The sequence below is a fragment of the Merops nubicus genome, unplaced genomic scaffold (genome assembly GCF_000691845.1).
Source record: "Merops nubicus isolate BGI_N331 unplaced genomic scaffold, ASM69184v1 scaffold14776, whole genome shotgun sequence".
Taxonomy (NCBI): Eukaryota; Metazoa; Chordata; class Aves; order Coraciiformes; family Meropidae; genus Merops; species Merops nubicus.
The window spans coordinates 17165-42232 of record NW_008615725.1 but is presented as its reverse complement, the minus strand read 5'-3'; the positions used below and the strand labels follow the sequence as shown (position 1 = coordinate 42232).

Sequence of the window (25068 nt, the reverse complement as noted above, 5' to 3'; positions counted from 1 at the left end):
GCATTGTTTGTACAGACAGTGAAGACGACAGAGCCCAAGACCACATTTCCTTCTTGAAGAATTCCCAGCCTTCCTAGACTCCTTTGCCCTTCAGGAACACTACTATCCAGTCTCCTGACCAGGCCACAGTCTGCACTCCAGGAGTCCAAGGCAGTAGTTATGCTGAACCTCCTCTTTGCTTTTCCAAGAACTGAAAACTATCGTTTTATGATAGTTATGCCCAAGATAGTCTCCAACCACCACATGACCCTTCACTATCACAGGTCCTTCTCTGTTCACAAACAGGTCTAGCACAGTCTTCCCTAGTTGGCTCACTTACCAGCTGTGTCAGGAAGGTCTCTTCCACATACTCCAGAAACCTCCTAGACTGTTTCCTCTCCACTTTACTGTATTTCCAGTGAGCATCAGGGAAGTTAAAGTACCTCACAAGACCAAGGGCTAGCAATCATGAGAGCTAAACCAATCATACCAGACACACCCATTCACAAGGCCATGTGCATGTCAGGAATGTGATGAAAAGACAAGAGTAACCCTTCCAATCAAAAGATGACCTGAAGATGCATAACTGGATGTTTAGACAGATACTTATTTACCTTTTTTTATTTATCAAGCCTCCACCACCAAAGACAGAAGTCTAGTACCTGAACTGCCTTGAGTTTCTACCAGCCAGCCTATCTAGGGCAGAAACCATCACAATAAGGAGAGCCCTGCCATAGTATGATATCTGCTCACATAAGATTTCGGATGAATGAATCTTACTAAATATCTGTTCTGAAACATCTCTAAATTTCTGTTCTAAATATCTCTTTTCTGAAAAGCCTTTATTATTTAATGGAAGAGATGCACAGGGCACTAATAATTGCCATTTATCCAACTTTTAAACAGTAAAAAAAAAAAAAACAGAGCTGCAAAACAAATGTTAGCTTAATAGCCAAACTTAAAAAAAAAAAAAAAAGGTCAAAAACCCAACAACCCAAGAATAAACCCTTTTCATTTGTCATAAATGTGAAAAACAGCGCAGCTTCAGTCCTGGTTACCATTTTCTCGCCTATACATTGAAAAATACTAGAAGTGTTGCTCCCACTGTGCAAGGATGCACAATAGGTCTGTACAGTAGAAGGGACAAAAATACAGGGGAAAGGGCCGGAAAAGCATTATTTTGAGGGAGGACAGCTATAAGGACGAGGGTGACACTTACTTAAGTGTAGATGTAAATATCTTAAGATAGTTGAATTTATGAGGAAACAATCTCCAGAAGCTCTTTGAAGTACCTTTAATGCCAGGGTCTGAACCCTGAATTAAGGTTGACATACGGGTGATTCCCACAGCCCTTCATACAGAGGAGGTGAGTTTGCCTTATAGCTTCCCCCCAGGGTGCAGCCGGCCCTGCAGGGAGAGCCAGAAGGGAAATGAGCCCCAGGGGTCCCGCACTGAGTGAACAAAGGTCAGGTGTCTGCTTGGGGATAAAAGCTGGGACCACTTGCAGGGAGTCATGAGTGTCTGTCTGTGGAGGGCACTCCACAGAGCTTCCTGCTTAAGGGCAGACCTCCTGACTCTCCCTGGAGCTGGGCCCAGATCTGTCTAGGCCTTTGCAGTGTCGATCGGGTGAGAGTCGCCATGTGGGCACCTTTCTCTTATGCATTTAACTGGCTGGTCTGGCTGTTTCCCATGCCAACTGTGGGAAACCTCAGCTCACTGTTTGTACCACCTGTTGTGGGCCGAGTCACATCTTTTGTGGGATTGTTGGGGGTGGTGTTGATCATGTCTGAGCTTGTTGACCTGTTTGTACCCCCGGCAGTCATTCATATAGTAACGTTTCTGTCTACAATACAGTCTGCATATTGATTCATCTCCCTGCTGGTGCTATCATTTTTGTTGGGCCTGGTCAATGGCAGAACACCAGTCTAAGAAGACAGGAAGGTCACTTATTGGGACACTCGGTGGGTTTTGCGGGGTTGTGTTTAGTTTGGTTTACATCTTGTTTTGGCAGCCGCATCCATCACAACTAAGAACTAAAGACAAGCAGCCTAAAGACAAGTGAGCAAGACTAGCATGATAGTCTCCGAGCTGGGTCAGATTTTTTTTTTTTTTTTAAATAGTATGGGTAGTACAAAAGTGTTATCAGGAATACAAATAATTTATTTCCCAACCCTTGCCACTTACAGAACGTTTGCTGAAAGTGAGTTAGTGTTGGTGCTTCTGGAGCGACATTGTAGAAGTGGGTCTTCAGAGCTCCACTCACAAGCAGGTTGTATGCGAGGTCTGTTATGTTGATGCCCACGATAGCAAAAGAATAGCTATAAGACAAAGAAGCAGCAACATTTGTTGAGAGTTTGTCTTCCAGCACACTATAAGAAATACTGATGACATCGGCACTCCAGACTGTGTGTGCTACTGAGGTATATTAATTCTCTCCTCTGTGAGCTTCCAAGGTGGAGGGGTGAAAACCAAGGAAAACATTTATCCTGCCTGCTCTGCACACTCAAGTGGCAGCATTTCCCTTCTGTAACAGTGGTCACTGTGAAAATAGAAGTTTCATTACTGTGGCAGCATTTTCAGTGGAGCAGCACAGATTCAGTCCTATAGAAGAATCCCATAGGGATCTCAGGCATCCCTGTGTTCTGTGCTCCCCTCTGACACAGGACAAGCACTCCACATGGTGGCTGTGTCTGGAGGGGTGACCCATCATTTGCTATTTTAACTCATCTGCCCCACTGGAATTCATTACTCACAGTTAGGAACATCAGCTTTCAACAATGAGTCCTAGAAAGACATTCATATGGCTAAAAAGCCAGTGAAAAAGAAGCAGCTGAGTCACCTTCAGTCACTTCCTAACAGAGGACAAGGTACATAGTACAGAAAATGGGCAAAAAACTAAATCAGAGCATGCTGGAAGTCACATCAGAACTCAAGATTTTTTTTAACTCGTGAGCCTGTTGCATAAAGGACTTTACATTTCTGGCAGGGACTGTTTCCCAAGAAAACATATAATGTTTTCTACTGACATTTACTGATAAAAGCAAGCTTATTTAGTTATTCAGTGGTTTGGTTTTTTGGTTTTTTTTCCCTCCTCCTGTAAACACAGCTGTCCTCTGCAAACTGTCCTGGATAATTTTTTTCCAATTATCTCTATCAAACAAACCAAAATACTTTCCTTCTCTTGAACCTTTGATATATTTCAGAAGGAGAAAAAATAATAAAAGTTCAGCAGTTAACTGCAATGTGAGGCCTAACAGCAAGTTTCACAGAAAAAAGAAAAATGGGCATTAAAATGTTGTATTACAGATTTTCAGATACACTCTGAAGAAATATCCAGTTCCATACTCATGGCTAAAGCAGCTATACCAAACCCACTGCCTAAGAAGAAAAAAACTTCACTACTGTTTTTTTCCCTATTATACTTTCCTGAAAGCACATTAGATCCTGGCTCTGACAGCAAGAAGTGAAATTCAATCACATTATGTGTTTAAAAGAATTAAACAGATATTCACCACTACACTATTCATAGCATATAGAGGAAGCTTCTCCTTACTACAACATTTTTTGGTTATTTTTTCTAATTCTTACTTCAAACTGTTTTTCCTGTGATCTTTGATCAAAATCAAAGTGTTGTTAAGACAGTACCTGTTAGTACGTACACTGAAATTTTCTTCAAAAAAGTAATCAGGAAACACCTTTTTCCTCTCAAATATACACCATCATTATTAATTGTTGTGTTTGTAACAACTTTAAAAAGATTTTTAAACTTACCCAATTGCTTTATCAAACTTCTTCTTCTCCCATTCGGCTTTGCTGAATTGGCTGAAGGGGGAAAAAATTAATTGAAATCCAAATATTGCCATGAATTACTAACTGACAAGTATTTTCTTTCAATTGCTTTGATATTATATCATGGACTGAACCAGCTATTTTATCTCCATTCATATGGTTAATCACACGTAACTCTTCTTCTAACTCAATAGATTGGTATGGAAAGATCTGATATGGGTAACTGGCTTTACAGCATTGCTGGTAGGTGCATACTTCGATAAGATAAGTTTATTTCAGTGCTCTCAGCAAAGGCCAGTTATTTTCTACATTGACCACAGAGATGATCCACTTCAGTTAAGTCTGAGCTATACAAAAAGTTGAAAATATTACATTTGTTTTAAGCAATCAAAGATGGGCTTAGTCTTTTGGTTTTTTTCAAAGATACACATGACACTCATCGCTGGAGGCACGATTCACCTGAGGCAGCAAACATGATAAATAGTCGTCTGACAGAAAGTTTTGATGTCCAGCCAAATTAGAAACTACTGAAGAGCCAAAAATAAGGAGCAGCATTTCCTATTATTTGACAAAACAATGCAGAACTTGAAGGACACAGAAGGCCCCTCCCTTAAAATTAGTTAGGGAACAGATTTGTTTTGGACTAAATTTTTGCTGTTTAACACCATTTTCATTTGAAAAAGCTGTGTGATGCAACCAGTCAGCTAACATCCCACTAAGCAGGTTTCAATCTACTCAAATGGTGCAAGTTCATCAGAAATCACTGCCTGAGTTTATCACCAGCTAAATGCAGGCATGGAATTGGTCCTAACCAGTGGGTTATGATTTCGACATGCCTGTGGGAGTTTTGCCTCGGTACTGCAGATCAGAGTTTGCAAGCTTTAAATCCCAAGTGATGGACAGCTATGTGTGAAAGCATTGTTCTTGGACTACACTTGAACTACAGTAAGTATATATTACATTAAAAAATATTTCCTGACCTTCATGTAAATATAGTATTTTTGAATTGTTGCCATTAAATATTTAAGATGCTAATAGGTTCATACCCATCCTGACCTGAATGCTACCAGACGGGGTGCATGAGGACAAAACTGTCCTGGGTTCAGCTAGGACAGGGTTAAAACCTAACCTGTGCCTAAACTGCAACCATCTCCTGCGTGGCTTAGTGTACAGAAATACAGTCTTCACTCATTTACTAAAATCTTGACCAGCCTTGCAGGCTGTGGCATAACTCAGTTAAAAAATCCCAAGCAAACATTGAATAATAAAGGTGGCACGTGTAGGATGTGGACAAGCAATACAGTTCAGCAGAAACAGAAGTTATGCTGATCATGATCACATCAGAAACCAGCATGGAACCACTCTAGGAAGAACACCAGGGGCACTACCAGCAGCATCTATCTTCTACTGAATGCTCTTTTGAGGGACAGAAATTGCACATGCTCACACAGCATTCCAACACAGTCCTCGGTAATCAAACATGTAAATGAAGAACACTAATATTTTCCAGGTGCTTTTTGTCACAAAATCACCACTGGGAATGCAACCACAAGATACTGAGAAGACTGAAAGCTTCACAGGATTCAGGTGTGGACCTGCTATACAGACATCTAACATTACTGGCAGAAGAATAATGTCTTTTAAGGCAACTGATTACTATATTACCGGCTAAGAGACATCTCCACTTCCCACTCCCTCCATAATTATTGAATAAATCTCCTGTTGACAAATCATTCACAATACAAGACTTTTGTCACTTGAAAGTACCTGATCTCTCAGCAGTCAGGACAACTGACTAGTCAGATGAGACTCCTCATTAGTCAAGGTAGACAGAGTATGTGACCACAAATAAAGGGGCTCTTCAGCTGTGCTAACAAGTCCTTGGCCTAGGCTACTTCTGACCATCAAGTCAGTCACGGCTGTTATGACCACAGTGGCACTGATGAAAATTTTTTTTCTATAGGTAAAAGTCACTCAAAATGTATTTGTTAAGCCTGGTACTAAACAGATATAAAATACAGTGCTTTTGCTACATCAAAACAAGGTTGAATTCATTCTTTATATATAAATATGCTCAGATGTACCCAGTGCTGCAGCATCAGCTACTTTAGAGTTAATTTTAGAGAAAGGAATATGGATTTCTTGTTGTTGCAGCAGACTTGCAGTTTATAACACACCAAATTGCAGTATGGGTTGATTTCATGTACATGTAGGGTCTCATAAAACTAAGAGAAAAGAAAAAAAATACCTTAGTTCCTTCTTAGAGACTTCCCTTCATTATGAAAAGAAAAAAAAAAAGAATTAAAAGAAAGGTAAATAAAAATTCAAAATCACTTGGAATTATAAGTGAAAACATTTAACACTAAGTTTAACTATTTCTGAGACACAGTACACAAGTTTGATTCTTGGACTTGATCAGTTTTCAGGATCAGTACCTGAAAACAGATAGCATGTGGCAATACCCAAGCATAAGCCCAACAACAACAAAAAAAAAAAAAAAACCAAAAAAAACCAAAAAAAAAGGTAGAAAACAAACAAAAAACATACTAGCCCCCACTCCCAAATACCAGCCAGTACAGTGCTCTCACAAGTTACTTTTTCTGGTCTCAAGAATTACCTGTATTTAGGCTGAAGAGAATCAGAGAGAACTTGCAGAGCTATTTCAGTGTCCCATTCAGCAAAATACCTGCAGATATATATATATTAGGGTGAACTGGTAGAGAAACACAACAAAAAGAATTCTTAAGTCATACTATGCTGTCCATATAGAACATTTTAAAAGTGTTATGCAGTAGGGGTAGCATTTAACATGTTAAATTCATTAGTCTGCCACACAAAACCCCAAAAGGAAAGATAAAAGCAGCCTCAGATTACCAGTGCAATCCTGTAAGTGCTTCTACGCACCCTACAGAAAATCAGTTGCTTGTTACTAGAGCATGTTGGCTGCTGAGCTCAAGAGAAAGCAGATCAGGCTTCTTGATCTGGCACATTCAGCAAGATAAGAGTAAACACAGGAGACTAAGAAATAAAATAGATAGTAGGGTTTCATCTACATTGGAAGTTCAAAGCCAGAGTCAAGAGTCCAGATGCTCAATTGAGGTTTGCTAGAGAATGACATATGGACAGTGGATGATTTATGTCCTTCAGCCTGTAAAAGCAAAAAAATATTTGTTTTTCCCCCCCTCATAAGGAAAGGTTATTTTACCAAATGTTTCCAAGCTGCTGCATAACTACCTGCAGTGGGTACAAGGGCTGGAGGAAATACCCGTCATTGATCGATTGTCAAGTTACCAACCACAGATACGATACCAACACCTCGTGGGGGGGAGGTGGGAGGGAAAAGGGAGGTAAACCCCCTGCTTAATTTTGAGTATTGACAGAAATTGAAGGAGTCATCCAACTACAGAAGTCTGCCATCAGTGGCTGCATTTCAAGTATTTTGCCTAAGAATTCAGAGTGAAATTCCCAGACAAGAAAGCTAAGGACTAACATCACCCTCCCACCTACAGACTTCCAGGGCATTCTGTTTAAAGAGATTTAGATATCGGTGAAAATATGCTTTACAGTTTCTTTCCTGTTAAGTGTTAACTTACTGTGTCACAGAGAAACTAAAAAAAGGGCTTAGCAAGCAGTATTAGTGAAGTGAATTAGGAATACTGAAAGAAAGGAGATACCTTCAAGAAAAGAAACATTTCAAAAAAATTGAGCTAGCAAAAAAATTCTTTCAGTTTTTTATATGAAGTTACTAACACTTTTATAAGTTATTCCCACATACTTGCTGAAAACCTGCAAGTAATGCTGCTTTTCATGGCTTCAGACATACAAATCTATCTACAGAGGAAACATACTTACACCAAGTTATATAAGCCCAGTAGACCCATCCCTCTAAAGTCTGTTTTAGGATCGTCACCTTGGAAACCAATTTCACACCACTGCTTTGAAATCCGGGCTTTCAGTGGTGAGCTGGGCTTCAAGCACTTCCATAACTAGGAAGATTACAGGAAAAACATAATTAAACTTCCACACATCAGTAGGGCTTTTTGTTCTTTTTAAACCAAGGTAAGTTCTGATGTAACATCACTGCATTGCTATCCCAGCAACCCAAACAAAATCAAATTCAGTTCCTGGGGGTGAGGAGAAGTGGGGGGGAAATCCCAAAGCACTCTTCAGTATTGCAGACATTTCAGCCCTGCAAGGCCCTTCCGACCTTACTGGCAGCTACTGTAACATCTCACATAAGGACTTGTTTTGTTCACGCTAGGTGCATCAAAGTAGCGTCTGCCTCCATAAGCACAGAGCCAAGAATGGGCTGGAATTTGGTTGTAAGTCACTGGCAGAGCTGCAGGCAATCAGCTCTCAGGTCCCTGAGGCTCTGCAGCAATCTTTTCTCCAGCATCATTTGCAAGTCTCTGGAAAGGTTATAAATCAGGAGTGCTGACTTGGCTACCACAGTGCTAAAAAGCACATCAGAGAACATAAAAAAAAAATCCATACACCATACAAGAACAGCATGTGCCACCTTCATATTTAACTAAGGGGTGAATCATTCATTGAGCACACATTTAAAAAAAAAAAAAAAAAGATGACAAAGTAATTTAGCAAGCCAGAACCCCAGCTGGAATAAACCCATTTAGCAGTAACGGTCAAGGCACTTTAGTGCCTAAATATGATGTTGCTAGACACCTAGAAGCAGTCTAAATTGACATATCTGACAAATACATATCTTTCTGCAGACCTCACATGGCATATTACAAAGTGTATTTAGAAATCAGGTGCTCTCCATAAGTCATGAGTTGGTAAGGCCTCAGGAAAGGCACTTAGACAAAGCCTATCCAAGGGAAAGAACTATATGCACATTTCCCAAAATTGTAATTATTTTTGCAATTCTAACCGTATTTAAAATGAAGTGTTAAAGTAAAGGTTAAAACTTTAATGACTTCACTTTGTAATGACTGCATAAAGCATCATTGTTTAAAACATACTTGCTGTATTTCTTGTTCATCCATCAACAGTAAATACAGTATTATTCATTAGTTCAATCACATTAAGTTAATCTTTCTCTCATTCATAAAGTGCCCTCCTGGTAAACATCAATAAATTATAGACATTAGGAACTTGATTTTCCCACTGCAGAGATATCACTTAGCAGAACGTCTAGGAGGAGTGAAAACCAACCAGCCTCTTGTCCCCCAGCATGGGTTGGAAGCTGAATTAAATCCTTGGGTTTATTTCCATTTGCCATGAGAAATCACAAAAGCAAAACACTTGCTGTAAACAAGTGCTAATACACAGGTTATACTAGAGGCAGATGGTGAAAATGACACTTTCTTCAACATTACAGATTTTACAGCACAAGCTGCTTCTTTTAATCTCCCCTCAGACAAACGCTCCATTTCAATTCTGCTTTTACTCTCATGCAATTATGTTTTTAAAGCAGTTATGTTACTACATGTCATTGCTGACATGATTCTCAGGAGCATCTAAGAAGCAGGACCTTGCCCTCACAGGCTAGAGGGCTGGGAAGGACACCACAGCCAGCTCCTTTGTGCTTCTCATCCCATTCTCAGACCCAGCTTCTTGCTCTCCAGGCAGCATAGCTGCACAGTGTATTCAGGAAAGCTTTCCTGGAGCCAAAGGCCCTCACTGAACCCGCAGTGAGGTACCTGGCATTCTCATGGACCAACTCTGTAGCCTGGCACATATCTCCCAGATGTGTCTTCTCCAAGACATGGGCACCCTCACTGAGTAAATCTGCATGTCCTTCTACTTAGAGCCCACTCTACCCCTAGGCTGCACAGGAGCAGGACCAAGGAGGAGCTGTCATCCATGTGCCCCATCCTACCTGAAGGCTAGAGCACTTCTTCAGGGCCAGCTCTGTATTTTTACTCCTCCTTGATGAGACTCCAACCTCCCAGCAAGGAGCCAACCCTAAAGACACTTTCCCAGACACCTAGAGGAAACTCCTAGACCACTTGAGGCGTTCTTTAGAAACAAGTTATTTGCCTCCCTAAGTGCCTACTGGGATTTCTGGAAGTACCTGGAAGCCCAAAGTAACCAAGGTAAAATTGCCAGAAGTTCCCACTGTTACTCGTGTAAAGCACTACACTGCAAGCTGGAGTGTGGAAGAAAGCTTCATCATCATGTGCTGTAAAAAAACCCAGATGGGGACAGAAGTACAAATAGTGTTTTGGTTTTCAATATCTATTTTAAAATAATTTTTATAAATACCCAAACAGGTAGCATGTTTTTATAAAACCTTTGAAATTTCTGTAAGAAGGTATCTTACTCATAGATAAGCTCATTATCGCTACTGTATATTTTTTGCCATTTCTCTGAAGCATCTTGCATTAGCTACAGTCAGAAATAGGATCAGAAGAAACACTGGGACTTTTAATAAAATGGGTGGAAAATAATTTGATAATCTCCTCAATTCCTTTCTAACAAAAGAACTCCCTAGCTCTTCCTCTGATTATGGCTTCAAGATCATCTTCCTGAAAAAATACTTTTATTATCTGCTCCAGTGCAAGGCTTTCCTGAAAGCATGAAGTAAGTAAAACCCAGCTGGTATGGTTTTCATCACTTTGCACCTATTAGATAAAGAATGACTTCTTTTTCTCCCCCTCCACTTGAAAATATATTTGGTTAATATAATGTGTAAGTCATCATCTCCCAGCCTTCCATCCTACACAATGAAAGCTAGAGGTTTGCCATTGGGATGCATAGACAATGTCTTCAAAAATACAAGGAAGTAAAAAAAAAAAAAAGTTTATTCTGGTTAAGAGAGAAAAATACCCTTCTCACATTGAAGAAAGGTGTGCTGAAGTAGGACATAGGGATATTTTGCCAGAGCTCACAGTGCAGAGCTGTTATCTGCAGCAAGAACTGGTTATCCAGTGCCTAGGTACAGTCCAGCATTCATCAGCCAGAGAGCGAGCTGCTTGCTTGGCAGGTATTAAACCTGGACCAGATTAATATGCTGTATGGCCTCACCTTAAAAAGGCACATGGTGGAGGAAGGTGACAATACCTCCCCATGTTTTAAAGAAGTTTATAAACCAGGCTGTTTGGAGCAAACGTGAATAAAGGATGCCCTCTAAATACTTCTTAAGCACCTACCTTCAGAAGCATTTCCTCGTGCTGTGGATTCTCCGAATCGTATGGCTCTCTGCGCAGCTTTTCAACCTCAGCAATCAGATTTCTGTACCCCACAATCTGCAGCAGGCATGCCTGAAGAGATACTCCCAACCTGAGGTGGGGGAAAGCAGCAACAGAACCCAGCTCAATCATAAGTATCCATGAAACAGCACTACTGCATGCATACCCATTTAATTCACGTCAGTAATGTTACATCAATGAATTGATAGCCTGACACTTTAATTACAATGGGAAAATTTCCAAGAGTTCAATACTACATTAAACAAGGCCTTGTGAAACGTAGAGTCTTATTTAGTGCCTTCCTTAGGAAACAAAATTTGGGATTTTTTTAAAACTTTGAACAGGGAATTTTCCCACTGAAATCTCATTATAACCATACCCAGGAGCGCTGAATGCCTGCAACAAGCACAGCACTTATCTTTCCCCACATTCAAATGGCAGCTTCTCAAACAATGCCCCAAGACCAGAGATGTGGACTTAAAAAGAGGTGAGGAGGAGAGGGAACTCAGCAAGGAGCTAGGAATAGTAATTTTATTTCCATGACACAAAAGCTAGCATAAAGAAGCCAAACCCCCAAAGTAATACAATTCAAACATCTGCCTCTAGGCAGCTTTTTTGGGTCTCATATTAAGAATCACCATAACAGCTCTCTTTTCATTATAATGCAAATTTTATGTTACCGTTTTACATTTCCTGATGCATCATTAAAAAAAACAAAACCAACAAAGCACACCACAAAAACAATCTCAAAAGAAAAAAAAAACCCAACCCCACCACCCCCAAACATGTGGCTTCAAAGGCTTTAAACTAGAACAGCTTATTCAGTTTTAAGTTAAGATTTTATAATGTTAAATATAAGTTATGCAGTACACAACTGGCACACTCAGATTTTTAATTACATACAGGAACAAACCCTTTAATTTTTAATAATGTCTGATTATCTGAATACCTAGTATGAATTTGGAGGGCACAGCTAAATCTATATCCTCACTCCTCTGTGGAACACAGGCTGCACTGATATTAAGCTGCCCAGGTTCCTCATCTGTCTTGTTTGATATACTGAAGCATTTTGTTTATTCCATAATGCTGCTAGATTTTCTGAGCAGAAGGATTTTCACTGCTTATCTTCGAGATTAGTCCAGAATCAGAGATGTCACCATCAGGCCGTTTCTCTTGCTGCGGTTTCATGCTGTTTCTGTCTATAGCCCTTTCAGAATAACCTATGCAATGTTTTCCCTCCTTTGCTGTTTGGTTTTTTTATATGCTTCACCTGCTTCACCCTACAGTTTCACAGAAAGGCTGCATTTCAAAGAAAGCTGAAAAGCCTGACAAGACTGCATGGGAATTGCTGTAGTGCATCACTAAACCACAGCCATAATGTTTTTAACCACTGTATAACCACAGAGTAGGTTAGAGCAGAACAACACAGGCAGTGGCAAAGCAGAACAATTCTATATTTTTTAAAAAAATAAGTTCCAAATACAAAGCAAGCAACGTTTGCACTTTATCTAAAGCCAGTCCAATGCTCTCTGCAATGTTATCTGGGGAGAGGCCAGAGGGCTGGAATTAATTCTCATTCTCCTTTCCATTATGCTTTTGCCCTTCTTGCCAAACAGAGGATGTGGGTGAGCTGCTGACAGCCCCCACCTCCTCCCTGCCACCCCTATGCTGGCACTGGCAGTTCTCAGAGAACAGAAGAAACCTGCCTGGCCTTACACCCCCACCACACTCAGCTCCAGGTGCTCCACCAGACGGAGGTTAATCCAAAACTAGGAGTATTTAACTGACTGCTTCCACAGTTAGTGTAGACAGCACAGGTCACCACCTGCTAATTCATCTTACTGGCTCCCACCATGAAAAATACACAATTATCTCAGAGGCATTGACAAAGGGAAATGACCATGGGCCCCTCATCTTGAGGTCACAGTAACCCACAGCCTTCAAGAACAGCTCAGTGCAAACAGCCCTGGGATGCTAGTTCAGCTCTGCAAAGATGCTACATTAACAAAACTGACTGCACACAGATTTGCAGAAACACACAGTATGACATATATCCCCTTGTCCTTACCCCGGGAGATTTCACATCTCTACTATGCAAGGAAAGGCTAGAGCTCCTGAACAAGACAGTTTGGATAAGTTTTTGGTTGTTTTTTATGTTCGAGAGTAGGCAAGCCAGTGGATTTTCCTTAATCTTCTCTATAAAGAAATAGGTGAGCTGCCTTTGCTGAAATTTCTGCAGAAAACTTTAGTATAAAATAACTGGCTTGCATGTAAAACTTCAGTGCAGATGCTTAATGTTTAGCAGAACTATGACTAATTTAAGGTAAGGAGCAACTTAGTGGCAGAGCATGTTTCTGTGTAAGTGGCACCACTTTGCACCTCCCAGGTTCCCATTTCTCACTGTTTTGAGAAGATATTTCATTAGTCTGGGAGGATTATGAAGGAAGGGTAATGATGAGAGACTCAGTCCCATAAAATGTTGAATGTAAGGGTTCTAGTCCAAAAACAATTAAGCATTTTTTCTGTGCTAAGCATATGAGCACCACCTGGATTAAACAACAAAAAAACTACTTCAGGGTTTTGTTTTGGTTTGTTTGTTCATTGTTTGTTTTGTTTTGTTTTTTAATATTAGAACTGGATAATTCAAAACCTAAATCAGGGTTCAGTGCCTTGGTTCAAGCAAGCAGAAATCATTTGCACCTCTGCTTTCTATCTCTTCTAGAATACAGCATTTCTTCAGAGGCCAGAGGGAATGCCATGAGGAGAATTAGATGATGATATCTGGTGTCATACAAACCCAGCTACCCAAGCGTCCAACACTGAGAAGCAAGCGTATGAATCAGCCTGATTGCTAACACTGCAGTTCCTGATGTCCACAGGCCAAGCTCTGAGCTGTGCACATTCACATGCTGCAGTTTTTCCTCATATGTCACTATCACTGATTTTTTCCGACTTTTATCCTGTGCAATACAACAGTACCAGAACTGTGACATCTTCCTCAGATAGGCAGCCTCTCAGCAGCTGAAACTTGAAGCAGCTGCTCTTTCATCAACCTCCCTTTGAAGGTCATGTGGACAGGGGCCTGTGAAGATGCCCCTGGAAAGGCGCTGGGCCCACTTTCAGAAAACTTCACAGGGTTTCTCATCTATGAGCATAAAGTGTTCTCTTTGGTTTGTTTCTTGTATTTCTTCCCTTCTCTAATGGTTGGGTCACCACTTCTTCAATGCAAGTGGACAGTGGTCATGTCCACAACAGTTGTCTGCCAAGTTAGAGACACACTCAGTGATGGTTTGTTTATGATCAGCGAAGCCTCATTTTGAGACGACCCTGTAACCGTCCTTTTCACTGGGGGGTGGAGGAGAGGGGAGGAGAAAGGGCTGGGAGATCATTCCAGTAATGACACACACAAAAAGATATTTTTCCAACCAAGCTTCTGTGTTTTCTTGTTCCAGCAAGACCTTAGGACTACCTTACTTGTTGGTGCTGGTGACCACTTAAAGAAAAGCAGCTATCATTTTATGGATGCCCCTTTTGGAATATGCAAATCTATTTCAAGTTTGGGAAGAGGAGTGAACCTCAGACTGATCACAAGAATAATACAAGCCTCAACATTTCTCCCACTGATTCCTCCCCTAGACCATCTCATGCCTTAAGCTAGGGGCTGAGAGGTAAGGCATCTACAAAAGTGTTATCACTTACTCTTGAAATACGTACATAAATTTAATGGTTTGCTGTCAATCTAGTCATACCACTAACATCTTGTAGCATTAAAAGAGTATCAGCTATGTTATATCATTAAAATTTTGTGCCTGGATAATTAAAGGCAGTTTGCAAATGCAAACCAGTATGCCTTTTATGTCAGTTCCAACAGGATGATTTCTTCCCTACTCAAAAGGTCACATACAGCCTTGTAAAGAAGCCATCACTCTCACTGCCAGGACCACTTGTGTTGGTGGTATTTTATCCCTGGGGAAGTGGCCCCCATAAATCAATGCATCAACAATATACGAAGACAGCATGATTCAGGACTTGCCTATTACAGCCACCATAAAAGATTGTTCATTTTTCCATCAGCTTTTTAACAGCACAGCTTAAGAGGGAGTTTTATGCTGAGAGACAGAATTCATCAAATTGTGTGCCACAATAGCTATGGAGAACCAGTTCTCCGTGGACCTAGGCACTGAAGGAATCAATAATTCCCATTCGTTTTGTAAGGAAAGCATGAACTTACTGTGGATTTATGTCTGGATTAATCCTTTTCAGCTCCATGATGTCATCTATAGTTTTTTCAATAGCATCAGGGTGAACACTTACTGAAGTTTGCAGCCGCTAGAAAGAGATTTTAAACACATTAATTCTTATGGAAGCTATTATTCAATAGAAGTTAACAATATCAAATTTGATATCCAAAAGCTTAAGAGCCCAGAAATCCCACCTCAATATATATATACACCCGCACCCACCCCTTTTGAGTCTGTTCAACCCCACCAACTAGTTTCAGAGCACTAGCCCTATAGGAACCCAAGTCACTTTGCCATTCCCTTGCAGCCAGTCTATCACATTTCTGTGCTGGCTGCCAGTGAAGATTATCTGCACTGGGGTCTTTGATCAAGCAGCAGCTTCAGACCATCCACCTTATTACACTGGAACTGCTAGCATTCATCTGACATCCCCTCTCCCAACACGTTGCAGTATCACAGCAAAACATTTTTGCTTTCTCTTGCATATCTTTGCACTGTAAGGATGCACCTGGAAATCCAGTATTCAAAAATCAACACGCCTTCAAAAAAATTAAGAGGTTGAACTTTCCAGTGCTTTGTCTCAGAATTACATAAATACTTAAATGCAAACATTTAAATAAGATTTTTGCCTGTTTCTGCTAGAAGTACATTCTGAAACACTAAGCTGAACTATGAGCTACATGACATCATTTTTCCTAATGCTGAGGTGAGCTTTCCAACATCACCAATTCTCATGCCAAAGAGAAATGAACAGCTGAATGATGCTATTTAACATACACACACATGCTTTGTGAGAAGAATAGGTACTGCTGCCTTCAGTCTCTTTTATCCCCGTTTTCCAGACAAAAAAAACCCCCTGAGGTGCGAAGTATGTAAGCAAATGACTGCAGATTACAGAAATTTTAAGACAGGATGAGGAACCAAGAATCCCCAAATTATAATACATGGGTTCATCAGTGCCACAACGTGTCTGTCCCTGGAGCACAGGACACTCTTCCTGATTTTGCAAGACCACCTGCTATTGTGCACACATGGCTCTTTTCAGCAAAGATGGTTTTAATGTAAGGATTGTATCAAACCTTAAAGTGATTTGGGGTAAGCAAATGGCAGACTGAACAAACCAACTGCACAGGACGCTACAGAAAAAGTGAATTATGAGATCTTTCACTCACCTTACTTTTTGAACCTTTCAGGGATGCCTCTGTAAGAAAACAGTATTTGAAAGCATCATGTCAGACAAGCTAAGTTTGTATTCAATTCATTGAACAATCAACTTACAAGAATAAAGTCATACTACTTTTAGCACACGCAGAAAGGTACAAAGGCATGCAGAACTAGAGTATTTTGCAGTTACCTATTTTCATAGTTCTGGCAGCTCCAGGTTTGGTATTGTAACAGATCCTTTGCAATTCACATTGACCTGTTAGTTTCCTGACCACGAATTTCAGGCAGCGCCACAAGCATTTGCAGTAGAAGTACAGGCATACCTGGACAAACATCCTGGCAAAACAAGAAGCCTGAAAATAAGAGTCTTGAGCAGAGTCTATTTCAACAAAGTCATCATCCAAACAGAAGGTAATTCCTCACCCCAAATTCCCATTACCTAGGGTCACCTTTAAAGCAAAAGTAGCATTCAGACTGCAAACATTTATCCTGCTAAGTGTTAAATCATGCTTTTTAGTCTTAAGCCAATAAAAAAAACCACACAAAGCACTAGAACTGGAAGAAGAGAATGTCAACTCTAGAATTCTCAAAAGTGCATTTCTAGAAAAACTTTGTCCACTTGAAATGAAAGGCTGTATACTTTCTACTGATGTTTTGGGGAAACAGAACTACATGAGAACTGCCCTGCTGTGAGCAGGAGGTTGGACCAGAGACCTGCTGTTGTCTCTCCCAGCCTGAACTATCCTATGATCCCACAAAAGCCTGAAAAAGGTTGTATACATGAGAACCAGTCTATTTTAAAGTTTGTAATCAGGGCAGCTGCTACTAAAGCCCACATACTACTGCCATGATTATATAAGACACCCCAAAAAGCAGATTTCACAGGCCACAACTTATTTGGACACAATTTCACTTTCTTGTCTCTACAGCTATAAAGGCACAGATTCTGCCATGTTACCCAACTGGCCTGACAGAAGGAAACAATGCCATCCGGACATGGTCCTTGGCACCTGGCTCTAGATGGCCCTGCTACAGCAGGGCAGGGGTGGACTAGCTCACCTCCAGAGGTCCCTTCCAACCTCAACCTGCTTGTGATTATATTCTACAGTTACATTATGGGAAAACATCAATACAGCTTTGATATGCTAGCTTGCCATTAAATGGTCAAAAATAATTCAGTCCATTATGTTCTAAGCCCATGTGTATGAGGATTCATCATTAGATCATGATTTCTTCCAAATGCTGTTGGTGCTTTCAGAGGACAGCTATTTGCTTGGTGACTCTATATTACCCTTTTCAATGAAGGGCAGTGGTTATTCTGAAACACTGAATTCCAGATACTCAAATCAGTAATAGTAAGAAAGCTTGAAGAACTCCACCACTTGCTAGAAACATCCTGAAGGGCATGGTGTAGAAGGACATTCAGGGAAGGGAAGTTAACTCATGTTAAAGTCCACATGGGAGTTTAATCTACTTTATGTTCACTTTAATTTAATCCCCTTTGAGGGGGGATTGAGCTAAAGTGAACTAAAGCCATTTTATATCTAAATGGAGAGCATCCACACAAATATTTAACATGCTTTTAAAAGCATCTACTTTATCTTCACACTTTTTGTTAATTCACTTAACACTCCCAAACGCCTGCATGCAGGCAACCCCCTTGTCTTTAGGCACCAGGAAGCTACTATTTTAGACACAAAATGAAACCTAAGGAATAAGGAATCACTCCCACACTGGAATCAAGTTTTAGCAAAGCAAAACAGTTTCAGCTGCTGACACTGAAATATTTAGGTGTGTTGTGTGCCTGTTCATTCCCCCATCTTTGTCCCACATCTTCTGCAAGATGTGCCAGAACACACTCCTGTGAGGAGTTCACATGTGCTTCAAAGCAGGTTATCACCTCCAGTGCTAAGAACAAGACTAGTTACTAGAAGACAAGTCCACTGTCAGCTGAGCAGCCATTCTTTAAGTCTCCAACAGTCAGAAGCATAAGTCAGGTAAAAAGACTCTCTCATATAAAGTCAATTAATGCTGCAACCTTAGTGTCTTGACAAAAAACCCAAAGGCTACAACTGGACATTTTGGTTTTCCAGTAGACATTTGATGTCAGCCTTCACAGATTTGACCAGTTCATCATTCCTGGAGAATCCAAATACAACTTACAGCCGTCCTTCAGCCTCCTCAGCATGCCCGAGCTCTGTAGTCAGGCTGAAGGTCCAAGGAAATGATAGAAGATATTAATGCCAAACTGGAAAGTAGAGTTCTGGGTTTTCATTATACATTTGTAGTAGATATTAGAGTTGCTTTCTTTTGGCTTGTTTTGTTTCCAAAGGTTAGGTCTCTGTTAGAGCAACTCATCTACCCAGAGAGCTCATTTATATGAAGGGAAGAAAGAGTCTCTTAACTTCATGTTAACAGCTCATGTAAGGAAATTTCCTTCTAATGAGTAAGGTAGCTCCCATAAAAACCACATGTCCTTTAAGAATGTTCATGCCTACACTCAGCCTCCAGAGCTGAAAAGTCACAGGCCATTTCATTACTGAAAACCTTATTTCTTACTGTGTTGTGGATAAGTCTGGGGAGCTGGGGAAGTAATGACATACATTTGAATCCTATGTTGCTGCCTTTAGGCTCAGTGACAGAACTGGAAATCACAGGAAAAACTCTAAATGGGATAGAGCTGTGACCTTCCATGGTTGCAATCACCTTCCTCACTAAAGTTTTGCTTTGGCTGCAGTGTGCACAAAAATTAACTAATAAAAAATGCATTTACTAAAAACATGTCACTATAGCACACAAACACTACATGTATGTTTCACTAAAATATACTTAGCAGCTATTATTAATAGAGCAAACAAACACTAGTTTTGACTAAGTAGTTTAGAGAAGAAAGCCTCTGTGGATACCTTAAATTTTCTACTACTCATCCATCTCAAGCTTACAACAGTTGAAATCTTCCATTTGTAACATGAACAGCATAAAAAGTAACAAGTTTTTTTCAAAAGGTTGTTCTTTATAAAAGGAAATTCTTGCTTGAAGAAATCCTGAAATAAAAGCACACTAGTGATTAAGTACGACAAGTTTTAGGTTAGCTGCTACACACTTCAGTTCACATAAACAAAGTGAAGACACTGGCAGCTATAAAATGAAACATCATGAACAAGAACCCATATGGAAGAGTAGCATGAGCTACATATCTGACTATGGCACAGTGGCATTAACTTCTGATTTGGTTTAAAGTCCAGTTCCAAACTCCAAACCTCCTCTCCACTCAATCTCTTCTGTGTCGCCTTCCCCCCACCCTGTGTTTGCCTTAACAAGTTTTCTCAGCTTAGAAAATAGTGTGTTGCAGCAGCAGTTTGTGCAGTCATGTACAGCATTCTTCAGATCCTGAGGTGAGCTTGAAGAACAGAAGTATTACAGAAACAAAGATGTTCCTCAGAGATGTGCATTCTACTCTTCCCCATCCCAATAAAAACTCCTTTTCCTCCTGTATTATATGCAGCTGCACAGACCTACAGATTTGTGTTTATGCAAAGTTCACCACAAGAGTTCATATGAAAGTTTATTCAGGTAAAACAAGGAAAAAAACTGCATAATAAGATGCTGATGTGCCCAGGTCTAATCAACAGGCAGTTCCCTTGTCAAGTGTGCTGTACCAGTGGAAGCACCCACAGCCGTTCTCCCATGAGAAGTCAGGGTTACACATTTCCAGTTGTTGATGCCAGTTATTTGAACATCAGAAGCTACATGTTAGCTCCTGAGCAATACCAATGCCTCTCAGCATAGTTCTCCCAACTTGGCTCACAGAAAAGGTCAGTGAACTCTCAGATCAATACTACAGAAAAACATACTTGAGTTCAAAGGAAAAAAAAAGAAATCCAAACAAAATATTATGAAAAGAGTATTTCTTCGCATGCCTGGAGGAGACTTATGGAATACTACCTAATTCTTAAAGCTACCACCACAATCGCCAAGTGCCACAGAAATGTAATTTTCTTGTGTATAGTTGGTAAACGTCCGTTAAGAGCTGGTATATCCACCCATTTCACCTCCCTTCCTTGCTCTTCTAACTTTTTCATACCTTCCCTGTTGTACATCACTCTGCTTCCCAGTTCTAATTTTCTGCTAAGAACAGTTTTAACAACAACAAAAAATAACCCAAACAAAATAGGTAGGCAGTCAGTACCTTGCAAAGTATATAAAGAATGCTGCAAAACAAAGCAAACAACCTATATCTATGAGGAATAATGGGGCTCACCAGAAGTTCTGGAGAGCTCTCTTCTCTGAGGGAAGGGATGAAGAAAGGGAGATCTACTATAGCTAGGATCCTTGAAAGACAAGGAGAAATTTAGAGCCAAGAAGAACACAGTGTAAGAGTAATGCTGCTGCAGTCACAGCGTTTGTCTGCTGCGTGTGCTGCTCTGCCTGGGGTAAGAAAGCACAGGGCAGCAAGAAGCAGGGAGAACAGAGCATGTTGTTTCACAGCCTGACACTGCAAGGGAAGGACAGAAGTGGTCCCCAACAAGGGGTCTCAAGGTTTGCCCTTGAATAGCCCAACAGATGTTGGGTCAGTGTGATGGGAATGGCCTACATGATGGTTATTAGAAATACATCTCTCTCCAATGGCAGTATGCCATCACATTTTCATGAAATGTGGCTTTTTAAAGGTGACAGACCCTAGTTAGCCTTCTCCATGACAAACAGCCAGAAGCAAACTCAAGCAAAGGTTTCCAAAGCTCTCTCATATTTCTGAGAAGCTCTTTCCTGTGTGAGGTATGTCTGCCTAAATAGCAAAATGTATACATAATGGACCATGTGGTACTTCACTGACATGAAGGGAAGTACAGATTAATTACTGTGCAACATTTTTTAAACTAATAAAACAGAAGGTGTTTATTCCCTCCCACTGGCAATTTGTGAACCATGGTATTTTCAGACCTAGTAACAAACAGAACAAATACTTTGGGTAAAATGAAAACTTCAACTAGATACCCAATGCTAGTGACTGAACTTAAACTGGTTAAAACCCAGCAACAACAACCCCCCAAAAAATCACCAACCAAAAACCCAAACAAGCCCAGTAGTTCAAAAGAATGAAATAAAAGTCACTGAATCTACTTACAGATAATTGTTTTTGTTCTATGCGTCCTGTTTTATATCCTACAGATAGGAAAGATTCTTACACAACTGTTTTTCCTGAAGGACATACTCAGCTCAGAGAAGAAAGGACTACACATCAATAGTGCTTTCCTGAGAATTCTGATTATGGCTTGAGAAGTCAAGGACACACTAATTATGTATGACAAGCTGCCCAAATACGTGAGTAAGCAAGTGATACTACCTTGTTACAATAATTAACTTGACTGTCTTTGGTTTATTTGTATAACTTACACCATGTATACAAATTCAGCCAAGAAGTAATGTACCAATCACAGTTCCTGCCACAGGAAAACCCGCTACTAGCTCCTTTGAAACAAAATAGATTTTTTTTTATTCTGTGCCTTTGCAGACTTGACAACTGAAATCCACCTTCTCTCTCTCCATTTAGATATGAAAGTAAGTCACCGTGGCAACTAAGGAAGACATAAGAGTAGCTTTTAACAGCAGCTTTCCACACTCCCTGGTCTTGCTTTTTGCTGACTTGATTTTCATTTTATCTGATGTGACTCCAGTAAGGCAGAACCTATGCTTAAAATCTGCTAGTGCTTATAGACTGCTTTGCAGTAGATCAAGAGGAGGTGTCAAGTTTCTAGGATTTACTGAAAAAACTGTTTGCTACAGCTGGTTCTCCAAGCTGTTGTTATTTCAGATGTTTAAGATAAGTTACAGTCAAAGTGGAAGTGTCACAGACAGACTCCTCAAAACCCCTTTATAAAGAGAAAGTGCTGAAAGATTCAATATTTCACTGAGAAACAGTTTTATTATTTCATAAGCAATATTTCAAACTTTAGGAATTATTAATATCAGAGCAAACTGAGAAAGAAACCTAGAACAGCTATTTTCATTTAGGCATCACCTTGGATTAGAGAGATGAGCGTGAGAGTCCTGTAGTTCACTGGCCAACAGCACTCACCTAAATTTAAGAATTTAAAGTTATTCCAAGTACTAGACTGACCGTTTTTAAAAAAATCTTCTCTTTCCACTGGAGAGCAGCAGATGTTGAAAGCAGGTAGATGAGAAGCCAGAGATGAACTTCTGTTAATTAAGGATACCCCTAGTCTAAAAATTATAACCTTATGAAAGATCTGGATGTGAAAGTAGCTGCTGTTTGTGCAAGCACAGCCCCTTTGCTAGTTAGATGTGTAACACGGTCCTGGGAAAGGCAGGAATAGAGGAAATAGTTCAGATTGAGAAATGGGACTGCATGCGCAACTGATTTAATTTAGGAATTATTTTGAAGTTTTGCAATTGTTCAAATAATGTAGGACGTCAATTTATTAAAAGCAGTCTTACTACATGGCAAGAAATACAACATGTATTTTCTTGTGTTTTTAATTGTCTTGTTCAATGGATGAAGTTTGTGTTAGAAATGTACTATGAGATTTTTTTAAAGTGCTTTTACAACAGCAATTTCACTAGCCAGTTGAAGTAGAGGTGGTGACTGTCAGTAAAGCTGGGTAACTTCAGAGTTGAGCCATATTGCTACCTTTCAAAATATGTCCTACAGAAATAAATAAATAATAATAAAAAACAGACAAAAAACCCCACCCCAAATTAAATCACCCACACCACACCTCAAGCAAACATACAAGTCAAAGGCAATAAAACGTTATGCAATTTTTTTTTCTTTTTGAGGGATCTTGCAGATTTGTCTATTGCTCTAAATATTAGTAGGAGTAAATTCATCACCTTCACATGAAGCATAGTTTAGCCAGTGTTGTCGATGGTATGAAGCAAATATCTTTTAAATTCCTTTAAATATGAGGATGTACAAGTATTACTTATATAAAACTAAGCAATTGATTCAGTTGTGGAAGAGCAGTCAGCATTCAAAGTTTCACCTTTTCCACTGTCTTTCATGTGAGGCCCTTAAAGCTCCATATTTTTGTGGATGATGCAGATTGTGCTCTTAATGCAGCCCTTGTGAGACACATCTGGTTACTACATTTGGGGCGGGTCTCTGCAGCATTAGAGAGATGGACATACTGGACAGAGTCAACAAAGGGCCATGAAGGTAGTTAAGAGACTGGGAGCATCGGTCACAGGAGGACAGACTGAGAGCCAGGGGCTCAGGGGATCTAGCTATGTGCACAAGTATCTGATGGGGGTCGTAAAGAAGACAGAGACAGACTCTTCTCAGTGGTGCCCACTGGCAGGACAAGAGGCAATGGGCACAAACAGAAACACAGGAATTACATTTAAGTATGTTTAAATTTTTGTTTTGTTACTGTTTTTAAATTGTAAGGAGAGAGGCTGTAGAGTCTCCATCCTTGGAGATACTCAGGGCTGTGTCCAGTCAAATTTTGAGCAACATGCTGAAGCTGACCCTGCTCTGAGCAGGATGATTTGACTTCATGATTTCCAAGATGCCTTTACACCTCCCTAACCACAGAATCACAGAATGGTTGAAGACTAAACAGGGCGTCTTAAATTGAAATATCCGAGGTGAAAAAAAAGACAGTTCACTGATATTAAATGCAAAAGAGACTATGTCAAAAGAGAAACAGGAGATGTCAAGCTGTTTATAAAAACCCAGGTCAGTGATCCAACAGATGAGTAGTAGGCAGAGCAAAAGCAGCATGCATATCAAACCAATTCCTCATTATCTGTACTCACAGCTACAGTGGTTTTTTTAGAAGACTAACTCCAGCAGCAATCAGAGAGCCCTGATGCAACACACCCCTTGACAGCAGCAGCAGACACTCAGCATGCCTCCAGTACACAAACCAAACTAGGAGCCGAGTGGCAAGTCTGCCCACATCTGAGAGTCTTCTCTTTTAACAAGCTGGATTTCAAACCCACTATTGAAAATTATCCTTGGGTGCCCAGGTAAATATCTGCTGCATGAAGTTGCTGCAAGTAAACCACTGTCACTACTCAGAGAGCAGTTGAGGTTGTTTTAACTTTACAGGTTAAAGTCCTGCTCCTCTCTCCATCTGTTTTATGGCATTTTCTATGTTGCAGTCAACAAGATAAGATGACCTGCAGTTTGTGTGGACTTAACTAAACTCAATGGTTTTAAACACAGAGATAATCTATGCCATCAGCATCAGCTAGTTCAATGTCTGCCCCATGCTGTGCAAGAAGGAAAATACTGTGCCACTGAGCAGTCCTCACCACCATTACACATCATTCAGCCCTGCATTTGATCTTCACAAACAGTTAAGGATGCCTTTAGCAAGCCTCCTGAGTGGCTGATGCTATTGGTAATGGACAAACACTAGGGGACACAATATACATTAACATCTTTATTTTTCCAGCTAATTTCCAAGCTGGAAGGCTTAATATCCTTCCCTTCAGCTCCAAACTTCACTGCCTTATTCCCTATTACACAAACCTGCAACACCACCACATACAACAGAACTCACTGGTCCCAGTAAGTGCTTTTCTTGGGGGATGACCCCAGTTTATTTCTTAATCTCCCTGTATTTTTTCTATATACACAAACTATGAGGAGTATAGTACTCATATCAGTTCATGTCAAAGGATTAATATAAAATCCAGATGCTTGTAAGTAAACAGAATAGCTTTCCTATTTCAACAGTGCTATCCTCTTTCAATATTTTCCTATTTCTGTA

General features: G+C 40.2%; 1 protein-coding gene across 2 annotated transcripts in view; it reads right to left on the bottom strand.

The window, feature by feature from the left end:
* The window catches only part of ELMOD1 (ELMO/CED-12 domain containing 1), a 29570-nt gene that overhangs the window by 2603 nt on the left and 1899 nt on the right, over positions 1-25068 (bottom strand). The window contains exons 2-10 of one of the 2 annotated variants that reach the window (XM_008942622.1): positions 16518-16663; positions 16336-16364; positions 15154-15251; positions 10884-11013; positions 7621-7754; positions 6386-6454; positions 6017-6040; positions 3751-3801; positions 2164-2297 (exon numbers count right to left, since the gene is read on the bottom strand). In XM_008942622.1, coding sequence (XP_008940870.1) covers positions 2164-2297; positions 3751-3801; positions 6017-6040; positions 6386-6454; positions 7621-7754; positions 10884-11013; positions 15154-15251; positions 16336-16364; positions 16518-16663 — 815 coding nt within the window. The remainder of the gene's footprint in view (positions 1-2163; positions 2298-3750; positions 3802-6016; positions 6041-6385; positions 6455-7620; positions 7755-10883; positions 11014-15153; positions 15252-16335; positions 16365-16517; positions 16664-25068) is intronic. The other variant, XM_008942623.1, reaches the window with a different exon arrangement.